At 34.9% G+C, this 22,478-nt stretch overlaps 1 protein-coding gene and 1 pseudogene across 2 annotated transcripts in view; one reads left to right on the top strand and one right to left on the bottom strand.

Moving 5' to 3' along the window:
* GLCCI1 (glucocorticoid induced 1) overlaps positions 1-22,478 on the bottom strand; it is a 106,676-nt gene that overhangs the window by 62,471 nt on the left and 21,727 nt on the right. For both annotated transcript variants that reach the window (XM_057733280.1, XM_057733281.1), the window contains exon 2: positions 14,565-14,716. In XM_057733280.1, coding sequence (XP_057589263.1) covers positions 14,565-14,716 — 152 coding nt within the window. The remainder of the gene's footprint in view (positions 1-14,564; positions 14,717-22,478) is intronic.
* On the top strand, positions 17,280-17,830 carry LOC130852342 (60S ribosomal protein L17-like; annotated as a pseudogene).

Below are 22,478 nucleotides of genomic sequence, written 5' to 3'. Positions count from 1 at the left end.
TATTGCACAAAAACAAGCATTGTTGCCTTGCTCTCAACATTGGGAGACTTGTCAACCTGACTGCACACCATGGTGACTCATTAATCCTAACAATTGTGCCTCAGTACCCTCTGCTATTTCATCAATTCATATCATTATAGTGCTAGCTGAAAGAGGAACACATGCCACCTTTTGAACAGCAGCTTCTCCTATAAGTTCACAACAAATGTCCTTAGCAGTAGGCAGGATCAACTCTTCAACAGTAAAGAGCTTCTTAGCTTTAGCAATGTGGTAGGCCACTAAGAATGATCCTCTTAGTGCAGACATATTTGATGAAGTGGTGGCCTTCAATAATTGCTTCTGTTCTTCGTGTTCACATTTTTTTTCTTTTGAAAAACTCCAAAGGCTTGTCTTTTAATGCAGGGTGCTTGGTCTCCATGTGGCGAAACAGTTTTGAAGGTTTCATGGATTTGCTGGATAGCTGGTCATCACATATTATACAGAGCAGGCTTGGAGAACGTGAATCACCTGTTGCAATGAACCCCTGATTTAAGTAGGACTCTTGCTATTTTCTTTTAAATGCAGCTTTCTTTTTGTTGGCAGTCTTAGAGTCTTCTGCTGTCTCATTATTGGGGCTTTCCCCCTTTCCAAAAAGAAGCTCTCCAGCGACGTTTGTTTTTTACTCATTTTGGCTAGGGTTAGCTCGTGGGCTTCCCAAAACTGTGACTGAGACAAGTGCACAGTGCAGGGAAGAGGCATGGATGGACGTGGTAAATAAAATAATGGACAGGCCATGCACGGACTAAAATAAGTGTCAGATTCTGACTTAAAGCCTGCACCAGATGCAGCTGTACAATTGAAGTACATCAACTCACTTGCCACTATAAAGCCTGCCACCAGATGCAGCTTAATTGTCACTTGCCACTCACTGATAGGTTTTGATATGAGTCTGCATGCAACTGATTTATTATGGTCTCTGTGCAGTCAGACCTCTCTGCTAATGATAATCTGTATTTGCAGCTGCTCCCCAGCCTGACTGCCTCAGCTCCACCTCAGATCATCAGGCATTAGATTCTTGTAAGGAACATGCAACCTAGATCCATTGCATGCGCAGTTCACAGTAGGGTTCACACTCCTATGAGAATCTAATGCCACTGCTGAATTGTCAGGAGGCACAGCTCAGGCCGTAATGTGAGCAATGGGGAGTGGCTATAAATACAGATGAAGCTTTGCCTGCTCACCCACTGCTCACCTCCTGCTGTATGGCCCAGTTCCTAACAGGCCACAGACTGGTACTGGAGGTTGGAGACCCTTGGGTTATGAGTCAAAACAACCTCCATTTCAAAGATGAAATGGCATTTCACACATAATGAATCACTCGATTTAAAAAAAAAAAAGAAAAACAATTGGTAAAATATGCATGAATGCTTGATGCTACCCTTGTCAGAGTGAATACACTAGCTTTTTTTTTTTTAATTGAGGTATAATTGACATACATTATATTAGTTTTGGGTGTACAACATAATTCAATATTTGTACATACTGCTAAATGATAAGTCTAGTGAACATCTGTCACCATACATAGTTGCAGAAAGATTTTTCCTGTGATGAGAACTTTTAAGATTTTCTTTCTTAGGAACTTTCAAATATGCAATACGATATTATCAAGTATAGGTGCCATGCTGTATATATATTACATCCTCATGACTTTAGTACTGTAAGTTTGTACTTTTTGACTCTCTTTACCCATTTCAACCACCCTCAATCCCCCTCTACCCCTGACAACCACCAATCTGTTCTCTGTATCTGTGAGATGGTGGGTTTTTTGTTTTGTTTCATTTTGTTTTAGATTCCACATATAAGTGATATGCTATGCTATTTGTCTTTTACCTGATTTATTTCATTTAGCATAATACCCTCTAGGTCCATCCATGTTGTCACAAATGGCAAGATTTCCTCCTTTTTTTATGGTTGAATAGTATTTTTTATCCATTCGTTTTCTTGATCCATTCATCCACCAGTGGACACTTAGGTTGCATCCCCGTCTTGGCTATTTTAAATAATTCCACAATGAACATGAGGGTACATATTTTTGAGCTAGTGTTTTCATTTTTTTGGATAAATGCTTAGAAGTGGAACTGCTAGATCATATGGCAGTTCTATTAACTTTCTGAGAAACTGCCATACTGTTTTCTGTAGAAGCTGCACCAATTTACATTCTTACAAACAGTGCACAAGGATTCCCTTTTCTCCACATCCTCACCAATATTTGCTATATCTTGTCTGCTTGATAACAGTCTCTCTACAGGTATGAGGTGACAGCTCATTGTGGTTTTGATTTGCATTTCCCTGATGATTAGTGATGTTATCATCTTTTCATTTGTCTGTTAGCTATTTGTATGTCTTTGGAAGAATGTCTGTTCAGATCCTCGCCTGTTTTTTAGATTGTTTGGGTTTTTGCTGTTGAGTTGTGTGAGTTCTTTATGTATCTTGGATATAAACCCCTTTAGGATATATAATTTGCAAATATTTTTTTCCCATTTAGTAGGTTACCTTACATTTTCTCAACGGTTTCTTTGATGTGCAGAAGCTTTTTAGTTTAATGTAGTTCCACTTGTTTATTTCTTCTCTTGCTGTCTTTGCTTTAAGTTTCAAATCCAGGGGGGAGTCGAGGGAGGGAGGGAATATGGAGATATGTGTATAAAAACAGATGATTGAGCTTAGTGTACCCCCCAAAAAATAATAAATAAATAAATAAAATTTAAAAAAAATAAAAACCAAAAAAAGTTTCAAATCCAAAAAATTATCACCCAGACTCATGTCAAGGGGTTTACCACCTATGTTTTCTTTTAGGATTGCAGGGGCTTCAGGTCTAATATTTAAGTCTTTGTTTTTTTTTTTTTTTTGCCTTTTTGGAATATCATCAATTATTAGATCTTTTATTTTCTTGAACTAATTGGTTGATGTTGAACCTAATACACAGAAGAAAAAACCACCAAGCCATGCTATTGAAAAATGGCTCTTAAATTGTTTTTTTTTTTAACTGAAGTATAGTTGATTTATAATATTACATTAGTTTCAGGTGTACAGCAAAGTGATTTATATATACATACATATATTCTTTTTCAGATTCTTTTCCATTATAGGCTATTACAAGATATTGAATATAGTTCCTTGTGCTATACAGTAAGACCTTGTTGTTTATTTCATATACATATAAGTAGTTTGTATCTGCTAATCCCAAACTCCTAATTTATCCCTCCAGCCTTTCCTCTTTTGTAATCATAAGTTTGTTTTCTATGTCTTTGAGTCAGTTTCTGTTTTGTAAATAAGTTTATTTGTATCATTCTTTTAGATTCCACATAAGTGATACCATAATATTTGTCTATCACTGTCAGGCTTACTTTACTTAGTATGATAATTTCTACATATATCCATGTTGCTGCAAATGGCAATATTTCATTCTTCTTTATGGCTAAGTAACATTCCATTATATAATATATACCATGTCTTCTTCATCCATTCATCTGTTGATGGACACTTAGGTTGCTTCCATGTCTTGGCTATTGTAAAGAGTGCTGCTATGAACATTGGGGTGCATGCATCCTTTCAAATTAATGGTTTTCTCTGGATATATGCCCAGGAATAGGATTGCGGGGTCATATGGTAGCTCTATTTTTAGTTTTTTAAGCAACCTCCATACTGTTCTCCATAGTGGCTGCACCAATTTACATTCCAACCAACAGTGTGGAAGGGTTCCCTTTTCTCCACACCCTCTCCAGCATTTATTATTTGTAGACTTCTTGATGACAGCCATTCTGACTGCTGTGAGGTGATACTTCATTATAGTTTTGATTTACATTTCTCTAACAATTAGCGATGTTGAGCATCTTTTCATGTGCCTGTTGGCCATCTGTATGTCCTCTTTGGAGAAATGTCTATTTAGGTCTTCTGCCTATTTTTTGAATAGGTTGTTTTTTTGTTACTGAGTTGTATGACTGTTTGTATATTTTGGAAATTGAGCCCTTGTTGGTCACATCATTTGCAAATACTTTCTCCCATTCTATAGGTTGTCTTTTCATTTTCTTTATTGTTTCCTTTGCTGGGCAAAACTTGTTTGATTAAGTCCCATTTGTTTATTTTTGCTTTTATTTCCTTTGTCTTGATAGAGACTGACCTAAGAAAACACTGGTACAATTTATGTCAGAGAATGTTTTGCCTGTATTCTCTTCTAGGAGTTTAATGGTGTCACATCTTATATTTGTCTTTAACCCATTTTGAGTTTATTTTTGTGTATGGTGTGAGAGAGTATTCTAACTTCATTGATTTACGTGTGGCTGTCCAGCTTTCCCTACACAGCTTTCTGAAGAGGCTATCTTTTCTCCATTGTATATTCTTGCCTCCTTTGTCAAAGATTAATTGACCGTAGGTGTGTGGATTTATTTCTGGGCTCTCTGTTCTGTTCCACTGATCCATATGCCTGTTTCTGTGCCAATACCACACTTTTTTGATTACTGTAGCACTGCAGTATTGTCTAAAGGCTGGGCGGGTTATGCCTACAGCTCTATTCTTTCTTCTCAGGATTGCTTTGGCAATTCTGGATCCTTTGTGGTTCCATGTAAATTTTAGTGTTGTTTGTTCTAATTCTGTAAAAAATGTCATGGGTAATATGACAGGGATCACATTAAATCTGTAGATTGCTTTGGGTAGATGGCCATTTTGATATTAATTCTTCCAATCCAAGAGCCTGGGATAACTTTCCATTTCTTTGACTCACCCTCAGTTTCCTTAATTAATGTTTTATAGTTCTCAGCACATAACTCTTTCACCTCCTTGGTTAGGTTTACTCCTAGGTTTGTTTTTTTTTAGGGGGTGGGGGTGCAGTATGTGATCTTAAACGGGATTTTTCTTTTACTTTCCCTTTCTGATATTCCAATGTTAGTGTAAAGAAATGCAACAGATTTTTGTATGTTAATCTTGTACCCTGCTACCTTGCTTAATTCATTTATTAGTTCTAATAGTTTGTGTGTGGACTCTTTACAGTTTTCTATATAAAGTAACATGTCATTTGCATATAATGACAATTTTACCTCTTCCCTTCCAATTTGGATACCTTTTATTTCTTTTTCTTGTCTGACTGGTGTGGCTAGGACTTCTAATACTTCATTGAATAGAAGTGGTAAGAGTGGGTATCCTTGTCTTAGGCCAGATTTTAGTGGGAAGGCTTTCAGCTTTTCACCACTGAGTATGATATTGGCTGTGGGTTGTCATAAATAGGGTTTATTATGTTGAGATATGTTCCCTCTATATCCACTTTAGTGAGAGGTTTTTTGTTTTTTTTTTTTTATCATGAATGAACATTGAATTTTATCAAATGCTCTTTTGGCATCCATTGAGATGATTATGTGATTTTTGTCTTTTCTTTTGTTGATGTGGTACATCACAGTGATTTGCATATGCTGAACATCCTTAATCTGTTTTGAGTTAATTTTTGTGTATGGTATAAGATAGTGGCTCAGTTTCATTCATTTGCATGTGGTTGTCCAGTTTTCCCAACACCATTTATTGAAGACACTGTCCTTTCCTATTGTATATTCTTGGCTCCTTTGTCATAAGTTAATTGACCAAATATATGTGGGTTTATATCTGAGCTGTCTATTCTGTTCCATTGATCTATGTGTCTGTTTTTATGCCTATACTGTTTTGATTACTACAGCTTTGTAGCATAATTTCCAATCAAGGAGTATGATGCCTCCAGCTTTGTTCTTTCTCAAAATTGCTCTGGTTATTTAGGGTCTTTTGTGGTTCCATACAAATTTTAGAATTGTGTGAGTTCTGTGAAAATGCCATTGGAATTTTGATAGGGATTGCACTGAATCTGTAGATTGCTTTGAATAGTATGGCCATTTTAACAATACTAATTCTTCCCATCCATGAGCATGAATTATCTTTCCATTTGTTTCTTCAGTTTATTTCATCAGTGTCTTACAGTTTTCAGAATACAGGTCTTTCACCTTCTTGGTTAAATTTATTCCTAGATATTTTATTATTTTTGATGCAACTGTAAATGGATTGTTTTCTTAATTTCTCTGATAGTTTGATATTAGTATGTAGAAATACAATAGATTTCTATATCTTGATTTTGTTTCCTGAAACTTTACCAAATTCATTTATTAATTCTAACAGTTTTCTGGTGGAATCGTTAGGGTTTTCTATATATAGTATATTATCATCTGCAAATAGTGACAGATTTAATTCTTCCTTTCCAGTTTGGATGCCTTTTATTCATTTTTCTTCCCTAATTGCTCTGGCTGAGACTTCCAATACTATGTCAAATAAAAGTGGCAAGATTTAGCATCTCTATCTTGTTCCTCATCTTAGAGGAAATGCTTTCAGTTTTTCATCTTTGAGTACGATGTTAGGCTGTGGTCTTGTTATATATGGCCTTTACTATGTTGAGGTATGTTCTCTTTAAACACACTTTGTTGAGAGATGTTGAATTTTGTCAAATGCTTTTTCTGCATCTACTGGGAAGACTGTATAATTTTTATTCTTCATTTTGTTAATGTAGTGTATCATAATGACTGATTTGCAGATATTGAACCATCCCTGCATCCCTGGAATAAATCCCACTTGATCATGGTGTATGGTTCTTTTAATGTATTGCTGAATTTGATTTGCTAATATTTCACTGAGGATTTTTACATCAATGTTCATCAGGGATACTGGCCTGTAATCTTCTTTCTTGTGGTGTTACTTGTCTAGTTTTGGTGCAGCAGCTCTTTAAAACTTCTTCCCAAAGCAAGTCTTATGGCAATACTTAACTTCAAGTGGGCAGAGAAGTATAATCCTATCATGTGCCAACGGAAGAAGATGAGAATTTTTGTTAACAGCTCTAATCATTACTATACCTGGGAAGTCAGAGGAAACGCCTTTGATTATTATTCTATATTATTTTTATTGTTTGACCACTTTACAAAGAGCATACTTTTTCATTTAAAAACATTCACATGTAGATTTTATATCTGTCCATAGATGAAGATGTTATACTTTGGACAACGGGGTGAAAATAGGAAATGCTACTGTCTGATTATAGTAACCTTAACTACAAGTTCAATTTTAAGTGTCAGTAATAAACTTTTGTTTAAAAAAGGTTGTATCTGCAAGGTTAATGTAATAAAGTAACATCAAATTCTACAAATGGTTTTTAGTTTTTCTATTGAGCTAAACAGATTAGTCTAATAAACTCCGTTTCTCCATTGGCCTCAAAAACATGAAGCTGTCTCTTTTAGTCCTCAGAATAAATATGTGTATGTGCAAACTGGTTATTATTAATTTCAGTTTATAAAAAAGGAAACTGAAATATGGGACACATAGCAGTTAATTCAATGGACCATGATTTTTCCAACATTTTATTTTAAAAATTCAACATATAGAACAGTTGAAAAAACTACTCAGTGCATACTCAGAAAGCCAACACTTAGAATCTATATTTAATATTTTGCTATATTTGCTTCATCACTCATATTCACCTATCATCTATTGACCTTATTTTTATTCATTTCAAAGTGAGTCGCAGACAGCAGTATCCTTCACCTCAAACATCTTATTAGATTTTCAATATTTATGTTCTATATTTTAAAAGTTGTTATATATTAGAATGCACAAGTGTATACTTGTATAAGTTCTAATAAATACATCCACCCATGTAACCAAAATTTCTATCAAGATATACAACAATTCCGTTATCTCAGAAAGTTCCCTCATATTGGACCTTGATTTGAACACAAGAACTGTCTTTAAAGTCCATAGTCTTTTCCACAACACTATGCTACTTCTTTTAAAAAGGCCCAATGTGTAAATATATTAAACAGTAAGAATTCTATTTCTAACCATCAATAATTAAGGTAGCTGAAATATGTAAATATGAAAGGTAGAAAATTTTAGAGATTCCCTCCACTAAAGCCAGACAGCCTAGGTATTTAATATCTGTAGCAAGCTGACTGTACCACTTTCTCTTTACTAATTTTTTTTAGCTGGGGTATAATTGCTTTACAATGTTGTGCTAGCTTCTGCTGTACAATGAAGTGAATCAGCTATATGTAGAATCAGCTATATGTATACCTATATCCCCTCCCTCTTGGACCTCCCTCCAACACCCCCCCACTCCCACCCCCCATCCCACCCATCTAGGTCATCAAGAGCACTGAGCTGAGCTTCTTGTACTTTAGAGCATGTTCCCGCTAGCTGTCTATGCTATGCACGGCAGTGCATATATGTCACTCACAATCTCCCAATTTGTCCCACTCCCCCTTCCCCCTCCCCGCCCCATGTCCACATGTCCGTTCTCTATGTCTACGTCTCTATTCTTGCCCTGCAAATAGGTTCATCTGTACCATTTTTCTAGATACCATATATATGCGTTAATATATGATATTTGTTTTTCTCTTTCTGGCTTACTTCACTCTGTATGACAGACTCTAGTTCCATCCACATCTCTACAAATGACCCCGTTTCATTCCTTTTTATGGCAGAATAATATTCCATTGTATATATGTACCACATCTTCTTTATCTATTCATCTGTTGTTGGGCATTTAGGTTGTTTCCATGTCATGGTTATTGTAAATAGTGCTACAGTGAACACTGGGGCACGTGTGTCCTTTTGAATTATGGTTTTCTCAGGGTGTATGCCCAGGGGTGGGACTGCTGAGTCATATGGTAGTTCCTAGTTCTATTTTTAGTTTTTAAGGAACCTTCATACTGTTCTCAATAGTAGCTCTATCAATTTATATTCTTACCAACTGTGCAAAAGGGTTCCCTCTTCTCCACACCCTTTGCAGCATTTATTATTTGTAGATTTTTTGATGATGGCCACTCTGACCAATGTGAGATGATACCTCATTGTAGCTTTGATTTGCATTTCTCTAATAATTAGTGGTGTTGAGCATCTTTTCATGTGCCTCTTGGCCATCTGTATGTCTCCTCTAGTGAAATGTCTATTTAGGTCTTCCACTCATTTTTTAACTGGGTTGATTGTTTTTTTGATATTGAGCTCCATGAGCTGTTTGTATATTTTGGAGACTAATCCTTTGTCTGTTACTTCATTTGAAAGTATTTTCTCCTATTCTAAGGCTTGTCTTTTTGTCTTGTTTATGGATTCCTTTGCTGTGCAAAAGCTTTTAAGTTTCATTAGGTCCCATTTGTTTATTTTTGTTTTTATTTTCATTACTCTAGGAGGTGGGTCAAAAAAGATCTCGGTGTGGTTTATGTCAACGAGTGTTTTTCCTTTGTTTTCCTCTGAGAGTGTTATGGTGTCTGGTTTTACATTTAGATCTTTAATTAATTTTGAGTTTATTTTTGTGTATGGTGTTAGGGAGTGTTCTAGTTTCATTCTTTTACATGTAGCTGTCCAGTTTTCCCAGCACTACTTATTGAAGAGGATGTCTTTTCTCCATTGTATGTTCTTGCCTCCTTTGTCATAAATTAGGTGACCATATGTTTATCTCTAGGCTTTCTATCCTGTACCATTGATCTATATTTCTGTTTTTGTGCCAGTACCATATTATCTTGACTACTGTAGCTTTGTAGTATTAGTTTGAAGTTAGGGAGCCTGATTCCTCCAGCTCTGTTTTTCTTTCTCAAGGGGTTGCTTTGGCTATTCGGGGTCTTTTGTGTTTCCATACAAATTATAAAATTTTCTGTTCTAATTCTGTGAAGAATGCCATTGGTAATTTGATAGGGATTGCACTGAAGCTGTTGATTGCTTTGGGTGGTATAGTCATTTTCACAGTATTGATTCTTCCAATCTAAGAACATAGAATATTTTTCCATCTGTTAATGTGATCTTTAGTTTCTTTCATTAGTGTTTTCCTTTCATCAGTGTTTTTCTTTCATCAGTGTTTTATTGTTTTCTGAGTGTCTTTTGCCTCCTTAGGTAGGTTTATTCCTAAGTATTTTATTCTTTTTGTTGTGATGGTAAGTGGAATAGTTTCCTTAATTTCTCTTTCTTGTATAGGAATGCCAGAGATCTCTGTGCATTAATTTTGTATCCTACAACCCTATTAATCCTACCAAATTCACTGATTGGTTCTAATAGTTTTCTGGTGAAATCTTTAGGATTTTCTAAGTATAGTATCATGTCATCTGCAAGCAATGACAGTTTTACTTCTTCTTTTCCAATTTCTATTCCTTTTATTTCTTTTTCTTCTCTGATTGCTGTGGCTAGGACTTACAAAACTATGTTGAGTAAGAGCGGCAAGAGTGAACATCTTTGTCTTGTAGAAAATACTAAAGATTCCCTTCACTAAAGCCAGACAGCCTAGGTATTTAATATCTGTAGCAAGCTGACTGTACCACTTTCTCTTTACTAATTTCCACTAAATAAATAAAAATATCTACTTCCTTCCCCGAGAGTGAAAGAATTAATCAAGGAGGTATGGATGTGACAGTAACAACCATCTCATGTGTTCCTCTCTCATACCTTCAATTAAACTGCTAAGGCTTCAGGGCAAGACCATTTCTTAGGCTTGTGAGGCAAACACTAGGTCAAGTGTTATACACTTTAGTGATTACTATGAGAGGCAGTGAGGAACTGGAGAAAACACAAAACCTTTGAAATCAGCCAAATCTGGATTCAAATCTCTTCATGTTTATTAGCTATATAACCATGTACAAGTTACTAAACTTCTCTAAACCTCAGTATATCATTGTAAAGTGAAGCCTATATTTTGCCTTCCTATCAATGTCAGGTTTCTCAAATAGACAATCTACATTCAGACCCAGGCAAGAGAAGCCCCTACCCTGGGCCTCAAGCTTTTGGGAAAATTGCTCTGGCCTTCTTCCGACCATGCCTGCTCCCACAGGGATAAGAGACCTTGGGGCCAAAAGGACACACATACCATGAGCCCACACCTCTGCCATCAGCTTTGCTCTGGGTAATTGAGACTCAGGAACTCCTTGTTCAAAGAGCAACAGATCGGGCTTCTAAGGTCTACAAGTACATATTCCTGGGCTCTCACTTCCTCAGAAAGTATAGATGGAGTATGAATGTGAAGACTGGGGGGTTTACACATATGTGTAAAGCCACCCCTCAGAGTACAGAATAGTGTGAGCATTAGGAAGAGATATGGAAAAGATATGGGTTTAGAAGGTGGGGTGGGCTCGGCCCATGCAGACATATACTGGCATATGACTCTGAAGAGTCCAGGAATTCTTCATTCAAACCTGAACTTCAAAGTCCATATGAAGGCTTATTTATCAAAAATGAAAGGATAAAACATATTGTATGTAACGGTTTATTAATTTAACTTAGTATGTATATGGTATGTAGGTCTACATTTATATTTGCTCCAGACCCTGCAAATGCTACAAATGGGCCTGTCTGTATCTACTACTAATAACCTAACATGTGTATTGCCATATTCACTTTCAAATGTTACCCTATTTAGTCATACAGCATTATCACGAGTTAGGTTGCATTAATCCCATTGTGTAGATAAAGAAACAGATGTGGTTAAGAAGCTTACCCAGCACCCTTTTCTTCTATCACCATATTACTCTCTTAACTCCCAAATATCTGAGCTTCCTTCTCTAACATATTATCAATATTTCACTCTCCAAGACAATATGCCCCTAATCCCTAAATCTAGTCCTTATTTTCCATGACCTCTCAGTAGCACCTGATACTGTTAATAATTTTTCCTGTCTTAAAACAACTTTCCCTTTGGTTTCTAAAGCTAGAGTATTTCAGTTCTTCTCTTAGCTTTTGCTCTTTTTTCTGACTCCTCTTCTTTCTCAGAGTTTTGGTGAAGAATGAAAAAGATAATGTTTTTGGAGACTGTCAGCATAAAGCATGTATTCAGTAAAAGATAGGGTTTCTTTTTAATCTAAAAAGAATAGCTACCATTTTTAAGGATGGTGCCAATTACTCTACTAGGGGATACACATGCATGCACACACACTTCAATTTATCCTTAAAAGCACCATAAAACTGAAGTTCAGACTGGCTGACAAATTAACTTGTATTAGAAACCTGGCTCCAACACTCTAGCTTTATGATGCTAAGTCACTTAACTTCCCTGAGCTTATTCTTCCCCATTGTGTAATTTTATAATGTTCTTGTGAGAATTAAATGAAACACAGGATATAAAAACACAAAGCACATGATACATAGTAAATGTTAACTCCCTTTTCTTATTGTTACCAGGTGAATACAGTAATTTTTTATCCTCCCTTTGTGTGCATTTCTAAAAACTAAGTCCTTGATTTCTTGACCTTCTTTCTTTATACTCTATACCTACAGTGTATCACACTTATGAGTCCATCACCTCCAGAAAGATAGTTTTGAATTATCTGTGACCATTTTAAGTGTCCAGGCCCACATCTTTAAGTGTTGCTAGTTCTTTCTACTTGAGAATCCCACTGCCTACCATATCAAACTGCTCCTTTCCCTCATAAAGAATGGATAGCAAAAGACTGGGAGTGGGTGACATAAAATATTACACAGACAAAATTGATAGGATGGATGATAAAGAAGCTAATTTTATGGTTTCGAGCTTGCCCGAGAAAATTACAAAACTGGAGAAGATTCTCATAGATCATGTCCAAAATTTTCTCCCCTTTTCCTCATTCCTCAGACATGAAAATCTAATCCTTCTATTTCCCTAATCCACAAAGACAAAAATGTTCCTATTCCTTCGAATTCCCTTACATTTAAACACTCCATTCATCTAATACCTAATTATACTCTATCTTCTATTACCAATTTTCTTACATTTACATTTTATCTTCCTAACTAAGCTGTAGGTTCTTTAAGGCCAATAACCATCTCTTACTTATAGTATTCCTCATAATGCTAATTGACTACTGCTATAAAGATATGGTCAAGAATTCAGAAATCAGAAATTAAGATGTTTTCAGATATTTTTCTGACATGGAAGGAAAACTTCAAATCAAAAGCTCTAGTCCACAAATAGAGAAAGTGTGACAAACAGGAAATTTTCTATTTCTCTCTCAAGGATTTTAGTTTTGGCTTTAAACAGAAAAAAAATCCTTTAACATAAATTTCCTTAGCCACGTGTTAATACTTTATAAATTACTTCCAGGAACTGTACAAGCTTTCTTTAAAAAGTACTTAAACCAGTGTACCTTGGAGATACTGCAAGTTTGGTTCCAGATCACCACAATAAAGCAAATATCACGATAAAGAGAGTCACACAAAAATTACTGCTAAAAAATGCTAACCATCATCTGAGCCTTCAGCAAGTCATAATCTTTTTACAATAGTAACAACAAAGATCACTGATGACAGATTACCATAACAAATATAATAATAATGAAAAAATTTGAAATTTGAAAGAACTGCCAGAATGTGACAGAGAGACATGAAGTGAGCAAATGCTGCTGGAAAAAATGACGCTGATAGACTTGCTCAATTCAAGACTGCCAAAAACCTTCAATTTGTAAAAAAAAAACGCAATATCTGAGATGCACAATAAAGTGAAGCACAATAAAATGAGATATGCCTATATTTTCTAATACAGTTACTAGTCGTTATATTAATTTCTGTAGGAAAATAATTCTTAAAACTCTAAGTCTCAAAAACCACATTATATAGACTTATGTGCTATTTATTAAATATTGAGTAATTTCAAAACCCAGATGATAAAAATACTTAGTCTAAAGTTTATTAAAAAACTAAAAAATTAAAAAACTAAAAATAGAACTACCATATGATCCAGTAATCCCACTACTGGGCATATACCCAGAGAAAACCATAATCCAAAAAGAAACATGTACCATAATGTTCATTGCAGCACTATTTACAATAGCCAGGACATGGAAGCAACCTAAATGCCCATCAACAGATGAATGGATAAAGAAGATGTGGCATATATATACAATGGAATATTACTCAGCTATAAAAAGGGATGAGATGGAGCTATATGTAATGAGGTGGATAGACCTAGAGTTTGTCATACAGAGTGAAGTAAGTCAGAAAGAGAAAGACAAATATTGTATGCTAACTCACATATACGGAATCTAAAAATTGTACTGATGAACTCAGTGACAAGAATAAGGACGCAGATGCAGAGAATGGACTGGAGAACTCGAGGTTTGGGAGGGGGCGGGGGGTGAAGGGGAAGCTGAGACGAAGCGAGAGAGTAGCACAGACATATATATACTACCAACTGTAAAACAGATAGCCAGTGGGAAGTTGTTATATAACAAAGGGTGTTCAACTCGAGGATGGAAGATGCCTTAGAGGACTGGGAGGGGGAGGATGGGGGGGGACTCGAGGGGGGGGGGAGTCGAGGGAGGGAGGGAATATGGGGATATGTGTATAAAAACAGATGATTGAACTTGGTGTACCCCCCCCAGAAAATAATAAATTAATTAAAAAAAATAAAAAATAAAAAAAATAAAAATAAAAAAAAATTCAAAAAAAAAGAAATAGCTTTCTTCTTTGGTTGAATATACTGTATTTAATAACTGGGAAAATTTGATTAAATTACATTTTCTTTACTGTGATCGAAATAGTAGAACTGCAGGGTAATAAAACTGATTTAGATTTGCTTATTTTACCTGAGTAGCTTTATCTTTCATGCATGAAGGGTAATGAACATGAGGATCTCGTGGCCACTGTCCTGTGAGATAAGGTCCTGTTATTGTATCCAAAGAAGAGGTTCGCCTGATTGTACTAGACGTTCGAACTTGCTGAGATTTTGACCTGTCCACTATAAAAAGTGAAAAAAAATTAGATTAGTCACCAATGAATGAAGTAAAATTTAAAATTACTTAAACTTCATAGTTTGTAAAATACCACTCTGTTAACTTCCCCTACAATATATGTTTATCCTAACAGCCCTCTTACATGATCTGATGAAATTTATAGACCGTCTCCAAAGGAGAATACATTCACATATTAAATTTTGCATATACTTCCAGGCCTGTCACACCCTACAAAGCCCATCCATTTTAGAGACCTATTCTAAAACCTCTGTATCATCTCCACTGCCACTACTTTAATTAAGACTTCATCATGTCTCAACTGAACTGCCAGTTTCCTAACTGCTATCTCTGTATTCATCCTAACTAAATCTTACAGTGCCACCTCCCTCCATTGCTAAAAAAAATTTCCATGGTCATTTACTGTCTTTAACTTAAAGACCATTATTTTCCACAATTCAGGTTCCATATACCTAAATACTTGATGTCTTGCTACTCCTCCATAAACCCAAGCTAACTACTAAGTGCCATACAAACTAACTGCAGTTTCTCAGATGTGAAACACTCACTTCTCTGCCTCTATACTTTCTATTATCTCCTGCACATAAAATGTTTCCCTTCCCTGTTCACTTGACAAAAACTTATCTTCAAGATCAGCTCAGGTGTCACACTGCCTCTGTGAAACCTTTCCCAAATGCCCTTCTTTTCTCCATCTCTGTCCTTTTTAAAGATATGCACACTCTCCTCTGCTTGCGTGGAGCCCTAAATTTGTCTTTCTTCCCCGACCAGAGCATAAGTTTGGTCCCTACAGATTGAAAAGAAGTCGATACTCAATACTTATGAATGAATTTATTCACAGGTACACAAAAATAACATGTATAAGGAATCTGAAGCCCAGAGGGATAAAATTAAATTGTCCAATGAAACAACTGCTAACAGGTGACAGAGGTAAAAAGGAACCAAGATCTCCAAACATTCTACACAGTTCAATCAATCTACCATAATAATCTACTTCTCCTCTCCATATAGGTACCATAGGTACCTCTGCTGAAAATTAAAATGATCATACTGAACTCTATAGTTTCTTTACAAAGAAACTACAAAGGATTTTTCACATATGCATCTCAAATAAATTACTACTAATGTGCATTCTATAATAAAATCCAGTGGATCACAAGCGCCACGGCTCAGTCTTATTCAGAGTTATATCTCACGTCAAACAAAATGGCTTGCATATTACAGAGGGTCAAGACACATATGTCATTGAATACTGTCCTTTAACTATCCTTCTGAAACCAAAATACAAAATTGAGGTTTTTTAAATCAGAAAACAAAAGAAAATGCAGCGTACTGTGAACTATCATATTATTTACATACAGTCATCTTCAATTCTGTGGGGGACTGGTTCTACGACCCTCACAGATACACCAGAATCGGAGGAAGCTCAAATCCCCTACAGTTGGCCCTCCACCTCCCCGGGTTCCACATCCCTGGACACAGAGAGCTGGAGGGCCAACTGTATCTTACAACTGCAGTTCTGATTTCTTCTTTGACCCAAGAGTGTTTGAGAAGATCTGAAAATTACCAAATTTCCTCCCTGTCTTTATTACTTAGCTCTAATTTTATTTTGCCATAGGCAGAGAGTCTAGGATGATCTATTTCTACTCTTTGGAATCACCAGAAATTCTGTGACCAAAAATAATGGTCAATTTTTATAAATATTTCATAAGTCATGGAGAACATGTATTTTCTGTTTTCAGAATACAGTTATTTTTCTTGTACATTAACTGAAATAAAAATATATGATATAGTAATAATAAAATTATCAGCTTGACCTGTCAAAGATTTAGAGAACTACTCTAATAAAATTTCTAAACTACTATTGAGATATAACAATTCTCTTTATCTCTTGCAATTTTCATCATTTAAATTTAGTTCTGGGAATTCCCTGGCTGTCCAGTGGTTAGGATTCTGCACTTCCACTGCAGGGGGCACGGGTTGAATCCCTGGTTGTTGGGGATCCTGCAAGCTGCAGTGTGTCCAAACAAACAAACAACAAAACAAAAACTTTATAGAAATTTAGTTCTATATAATTTTGGGTTACATATTGATCCATGACATCATTAGTATGGCTTATATGCTTCACCATTATAGTCTGTTCCATTTATTACCTTTTACTTTTAAGCTCTGTCAAATTGAACATTATCACCCCTTTATGCTTTCTTTCTATTATGATGTATCTGGTTTGCCTGTTCTTTTATTTTCAATTTCTTTCAATCGTGCCGTTTAGGTGTGACTCTTGAATACTGTATATAATTAGACTTTTTGAAAACACTTTATCCTGAGCCGCCTTCTTGTAAAAAGTATCTTCATCCCACTTTATTTACTATTATGACAAATGGGATTAAACCTGTCATGTAACTTTTCTCTTCCTCTTATAAAGCTTCCTTGCTACTTGTTTTCTATGTTTTACTGTTTACTTCTTTTTCTCCTTCTTATCTCTTCCCCTACCATAGGTAATTTAAAAGATATGCAGCTTTTCTGGCAAGCAGCCTGAGGTGACCTCTAAAAATGGTTCGCTATTCACTTGACCCGGAAAACCCCACAAAATCATGCAAGTCAAGAGGTTCAAATCTTCGTGTTCACTTTAAGAACACTCGTGAAACTGCCCAGGCCATTAAGGGTATGCATACCCAAGTATCTGAAGGATGTCACTTTAAAGAAACAATATGTGCCATTCTGTCATTACAATGGTGGAGTTGGTAGGTGTGCCCAGGCCAAACAGCAGGGCTGGACGCAGGGTCAGTGGCCCAAAAAGAGTGCCGAATTTTTACTGCACATGCTCAAAAATGCAGAGAGTAATGCTGAACTTAAGGGCTTAGATGTAGATTCTCTGGTCATTGAGCACATCCAGGTGAACAAAGCCCCCAAGATGCAGCGAAGGATTTACAGAGCTCATGGTCGGATTAACCCATACATGAGCTCTCCCTGCCGCGCTGAGATAATCCTTACTGAGAAAGAACAGATTGTTTCTAAACCAGAAGAGGAGGTTGCACAGAAGAAAAAGATATCCCAGAAGAAACTGAAGAAACAGAAACTTATGGCCCGGGAATAAATGCCACAAAAAATAAATGCAAATGTAAAAGCAAAAAAAAAAATAAAAATAAAAAATAAAAGATATGCAGACTGTTTTTAGTTCTATTACTAGGAGTTATTTCTATTAATTCTTTTAAATATTTTTTCTGGATATAAAAGCAATACACAAATTTTAGCAACTTTAGGAAACAGAAAATTAACGTCTCTCATAATCTGATTTATAATAATTTCTTTAAAAATTTTTAAAGTTACTTTACATTCCCTCCACCAAGAAGAAACAAGACAAAAACAGATTATCCCTTGAAAAAGAACCAACATTTATGGCAATAAAAAAGGCCTACATAAAAGCCAGCTACAACCAGAAAATGAAAAGCCACTGTAAGTGAAAAACTTGTGCCTAAACTTTAAACTTCTCCAAATAATTATAAAAGTTGTATGTAGTCTACTTATAGCTATTAAAACTCCTTTTAACTCTGTAAACAATACAGATCATTTTTATGTTTTATAAGTATGAAGAACCTATAAACAAACCCCTTGATCCACATAATATGATATTCTAATCTATACTTTTTATTGTATTGTTAATCACTGGACCTTGGTCTATCACTTTCAAAGGATCCCATTTCTCCCCTAGTGTCTATTCTTTATAATTAGCTACTTTGTCAGAACTGTGGTCTTCAAGTTATTTTGACTGAGTACTCCTAACAGTAAATAAGTATGCAGCAACATGTGCAATTATTTATTTATAAATGAGGTATGTATTATATTACTAATTTGTTATATATACAGTGTAACCAGACAAAATTTGTACACATGATATAAAAAATAAAAATATATACGTATAAAAACAATGGAAATTTTTTGCATTTTCCCATACAGATACCCTGTATCTCAATGGATGGCCTGACTTCAGTGTGAAGACCATTGGGATAAGGGACTTGAAATTGGGTGACAAGTTCAATCTATAGATTGGCCAGTCAGCTCTAATTCTGTGATATAACACTATTGCTTAAGTGTTAAGAATGTGTACATAAGCATCACAAATTGCCAATACCAAAAAAAACACAAAAATAGTCTGCTTTAAAAAGAAATAAGACAACACAGTATCCATATTCTGTTATAAAATTTGCTCTACCAGTCATAATTTTTTTTAAAAATTATAGTATATGAAGTAAATATACTTGAAAGGTTATATTTCAAACATATACTTTAAAAGATTCTCACCATTGCTCACACAAGGAAAATTTAAAAGATATATAGTTATTAGTAATTTCTATGTAAATTATTTGAAGGGTAAAAATTCAAAATACGTTTAAAAATTGGCAAGGATAGTAGTACTATTCCAAGATACGATTAGCCATAATAACTCCACTTATCAAATATCAGTAGGGCCTTATATTTACCAAAAGATTTATCACAAGCAGTGTAATTCTACTTTAACAAGATGCCTTGTTCCTATTATCCAAACTATCATGGCAATGAGTTAGGTTTTAACTGCTTCAACATCTAAGCCTTGATTCTCCCAAGTTTTTATTTATTTAATTTGCGGTATTATCGCCTACCTAATTGAGGTTTTACAAGTTAGTGCCACAATGAAAATCAACACTGGTTTTATGTTATAGTAGTCCCCTCTTACCCTCAGTTTCACTTTCCATGGTCAACATGGTCTGAAAATATTAAAGGGAAAATTCCAGAAATAAACAATTGATAAGTTTAAAATTGTGCACCATTCTGGGTAGTGTGACGAGAACCATCCCACTCCATCCAGCCTGGGACGTGAATCGTCCCCTTGTCCAGAATATCCCACCTGTTAGTCACATACTAGCCATCTCAGTTATTAAACTGACTGTCTTGGTGTCATAGCATTTGTGTGTAAATAACCACTATTTTACTTAATAATGGCCCAAAGCACCAGAGCATTGATGCTGGCAACCCAGACATGCCAAGCACTCCCTTGAGGTGAAAATGTGATAGTTCTCAACTTAATAACGGAAGAAAGACAAATACTCAGGTTGCTAAGATCTATGGTAAGAACAAATCTTTTATCTGTGAAATTATGAAGAAGGAAAAAAAATTTGGCTTGTTTTGCCCTTGCACCTCAAACTGCAAAAGTTAGGGCCACAGTGCATGATAAGTACTTAGTTAAGATGGGAAAGGCATTATATTTGTATAAGATGTTTCAAGAGAGAGAGAGACCATGTTCACATAACTTTTATTGCAGCATATTCTTATAACTTTTATTATTAGTTGTTCTTAATCTCTTACTGTGTCTAATTTATAAAATAAACTTTATCATAAGTATGTATGTATAGGGAAAACATAGGATCTACTGGGTATAATGCTATCTGCAGGTTTAGGTATCCAACTGGAGGTCTTGAAATGTATCCCATGTGGATAAGGGAGGGGCTACTCTATTTATATACTCAATACAATAAACTTTCTTATTTCATGATTACAGTTGTGATTAGAATATGTATTTAGTTTTTAACTGAGTGATCACAATATTTCTCAACTAATCATTACAAAATTACCTCACTTCAAGCAGATAAACCAAGAGGATACCTTATCGAGTATAAACATACATTAGTATACTCAAACAATCTTTGAATTTACAAGAGCTTAAACAATAAAATTTAATAAAAAATTAAAATTAGCAATAAAATTGCTAAAATAAATATCAGAAAGTCAATTAAATAAATACTTATCATCATTACTTAAGCTAAACAGGCATCAGGAAAATAGTAACTTCATACATGGTGAAACCAGGTAATCACTACCACTAAATAAAACTTGCAGAATGCCTACTACTATACATGAAAAACACTGTTCCATGTACCAAGGGGAATTACAAAATAAGTTTCAGACTCTCCTCAATGAATTTATATTCTGGTTGAGGGAGATACAATATGTATAATTTTTTTTAATATGTATAATTAAACTATAATATAAAGTGGTATATTATGGCACACGCACACCAACGAAGGACAGGAAGGCAAACAAGGCAAAAGATAAATTCGGCAGCAGATACCTAGAATGATGTACTCTAACTACATCAAGGGAAACTTTCAAGTCATAAGACTCTTACCATGCCACTTGCAGTCCTGTTGCTAACATCTCCTACTTAAATATTTGAGAATAAAATAGAGAATAACTAAATTCAGCAACAAAATATGATGGTTAGAAAAAAGTCATATCTATTTCCAGTACTATCATCATTATTAGGGCCAGAAAATGACTGCTCATGCAGCATTCTATAAAAAGACTTCCGCATTATATCCATCTACAGGTTGTACTTTCCCTCTCCTCTTCCCCTCCCTGAAGAGGGAGCAGTGGTAGGTCTGGGGTTCCTCTGGGGTACCTACTGAGGAATATATAAAATAATTATTGCTAACAGCTAATTGGAAATTTAACTTTAAAGTGATAATAGTATAACAGGTTTAAAAACAAGAAGGTATATTAGATAACTCTGCAACTGAAGGGCATACAAGGCATTATTCTAAATAGGCAAAAAATACTTAATATTTAACTGCCAGAGAACTGTAATATGATGTTAAATTAAATAATTTGTTCCCAACAGTTTTTACTTAGTAGCAATGATTGAAGATTGCCTAGTTAGTGTGTTTGGAAATCTGAGGTATTAAGAAGCTAATCTGAAATAGAAAATTAACAAAGTTAAGTGAATTCTGCAAATTAAAAACTGTTTTTAGAAACTGTAAGAACTTTAGCTACAGAGTAATACGAAACAAGCCACCACACTTTCTAAACCAACCTTACCATATGGTAAAGAGGATGCAGTATTTTTGAGTGCCATAATGTAGCCATACAGAATGTAAATTAACACACATAATAAAAAGCGCTCACATTTCTTTCTTGAACTTTAATATACTCCAACATTTTTCATAGGTTCAGTCTGCATAAGTAAATAAAAAATAAAAATTGTTTATTCTCTTTGTTTAGCTCTCAATAAGGATTATTAGCCAAAGCTTTCCATTAATACTGATTATACAAGCAAAGCACATCTAAACGTAAAGAAAGTATTTAAATGACAATTTGTTTAAACCTTTTGAAAAAGAGCTATTATTCCTTCAACATCTCCACGAAACTTAGCCACTATAACACCACCACCAAGAATGAACTGCTTCTTACTTTATTCAAAATCCAACACTGATTACAACTGTTAAGAATCCTCAAGCCATACAATTCAGCAAAATGCTTAAGATAACTAAGTAACAAATACCAATTTTTCCAGACCTTTCTACACAGAACTCACATTTAAATAACTAGTTTTACATAAAAATATCACATTAACAATGTTAGTCAATAGTATCAAAACACATATATAATAATATTTTGTGTTGTATTTAAGTTCCTGAAGTGTGTAAAATCTTTTTATCCTTTAACAATTGTGTTCAAAATAAAAAACACATAAGCCATTAAATCCCATAATGTGTACATGTGTGTGTGTGTTAAATCACCCAGTATTGATTAGAAAAATGTTAAAGAATGGTAAAAAAAAAAAATGGCAATACTTTTTATTCACTACAGTGTCAACATCTGGGCATGTCTTAGAAGTAATAGCAAAAGCTTTCTAATACAGTATTTCACCCAGAAATTAGACCTTGAGAAATCCTAGAACATAAAGGCGCAAGGCCCTCAGGCATAGGCGGAACTAAG

The sequence above is a fragment of the Hippopotamus amphibius genome, chromosome 4 (assembly GCF_030028045.1).
Source record: "Hippopotamus amphibius kiboko isolate mHipAmp2 chromosome 4, mHipAmp2.hap2, whole genome shotgun sequence".
Lineage (NCBI taxonomy): Eukaryota > Metazoa > Chordata > Mammalia > Artiodactyla > Hippopotamidae > Hippopotamus > Hippopotamus amphibius.
The sequence above is the reverse complement of the archived record's forward strand: the minus strand, read 5'-3'. Positions and strand labels throughout refer to the sequence as shown.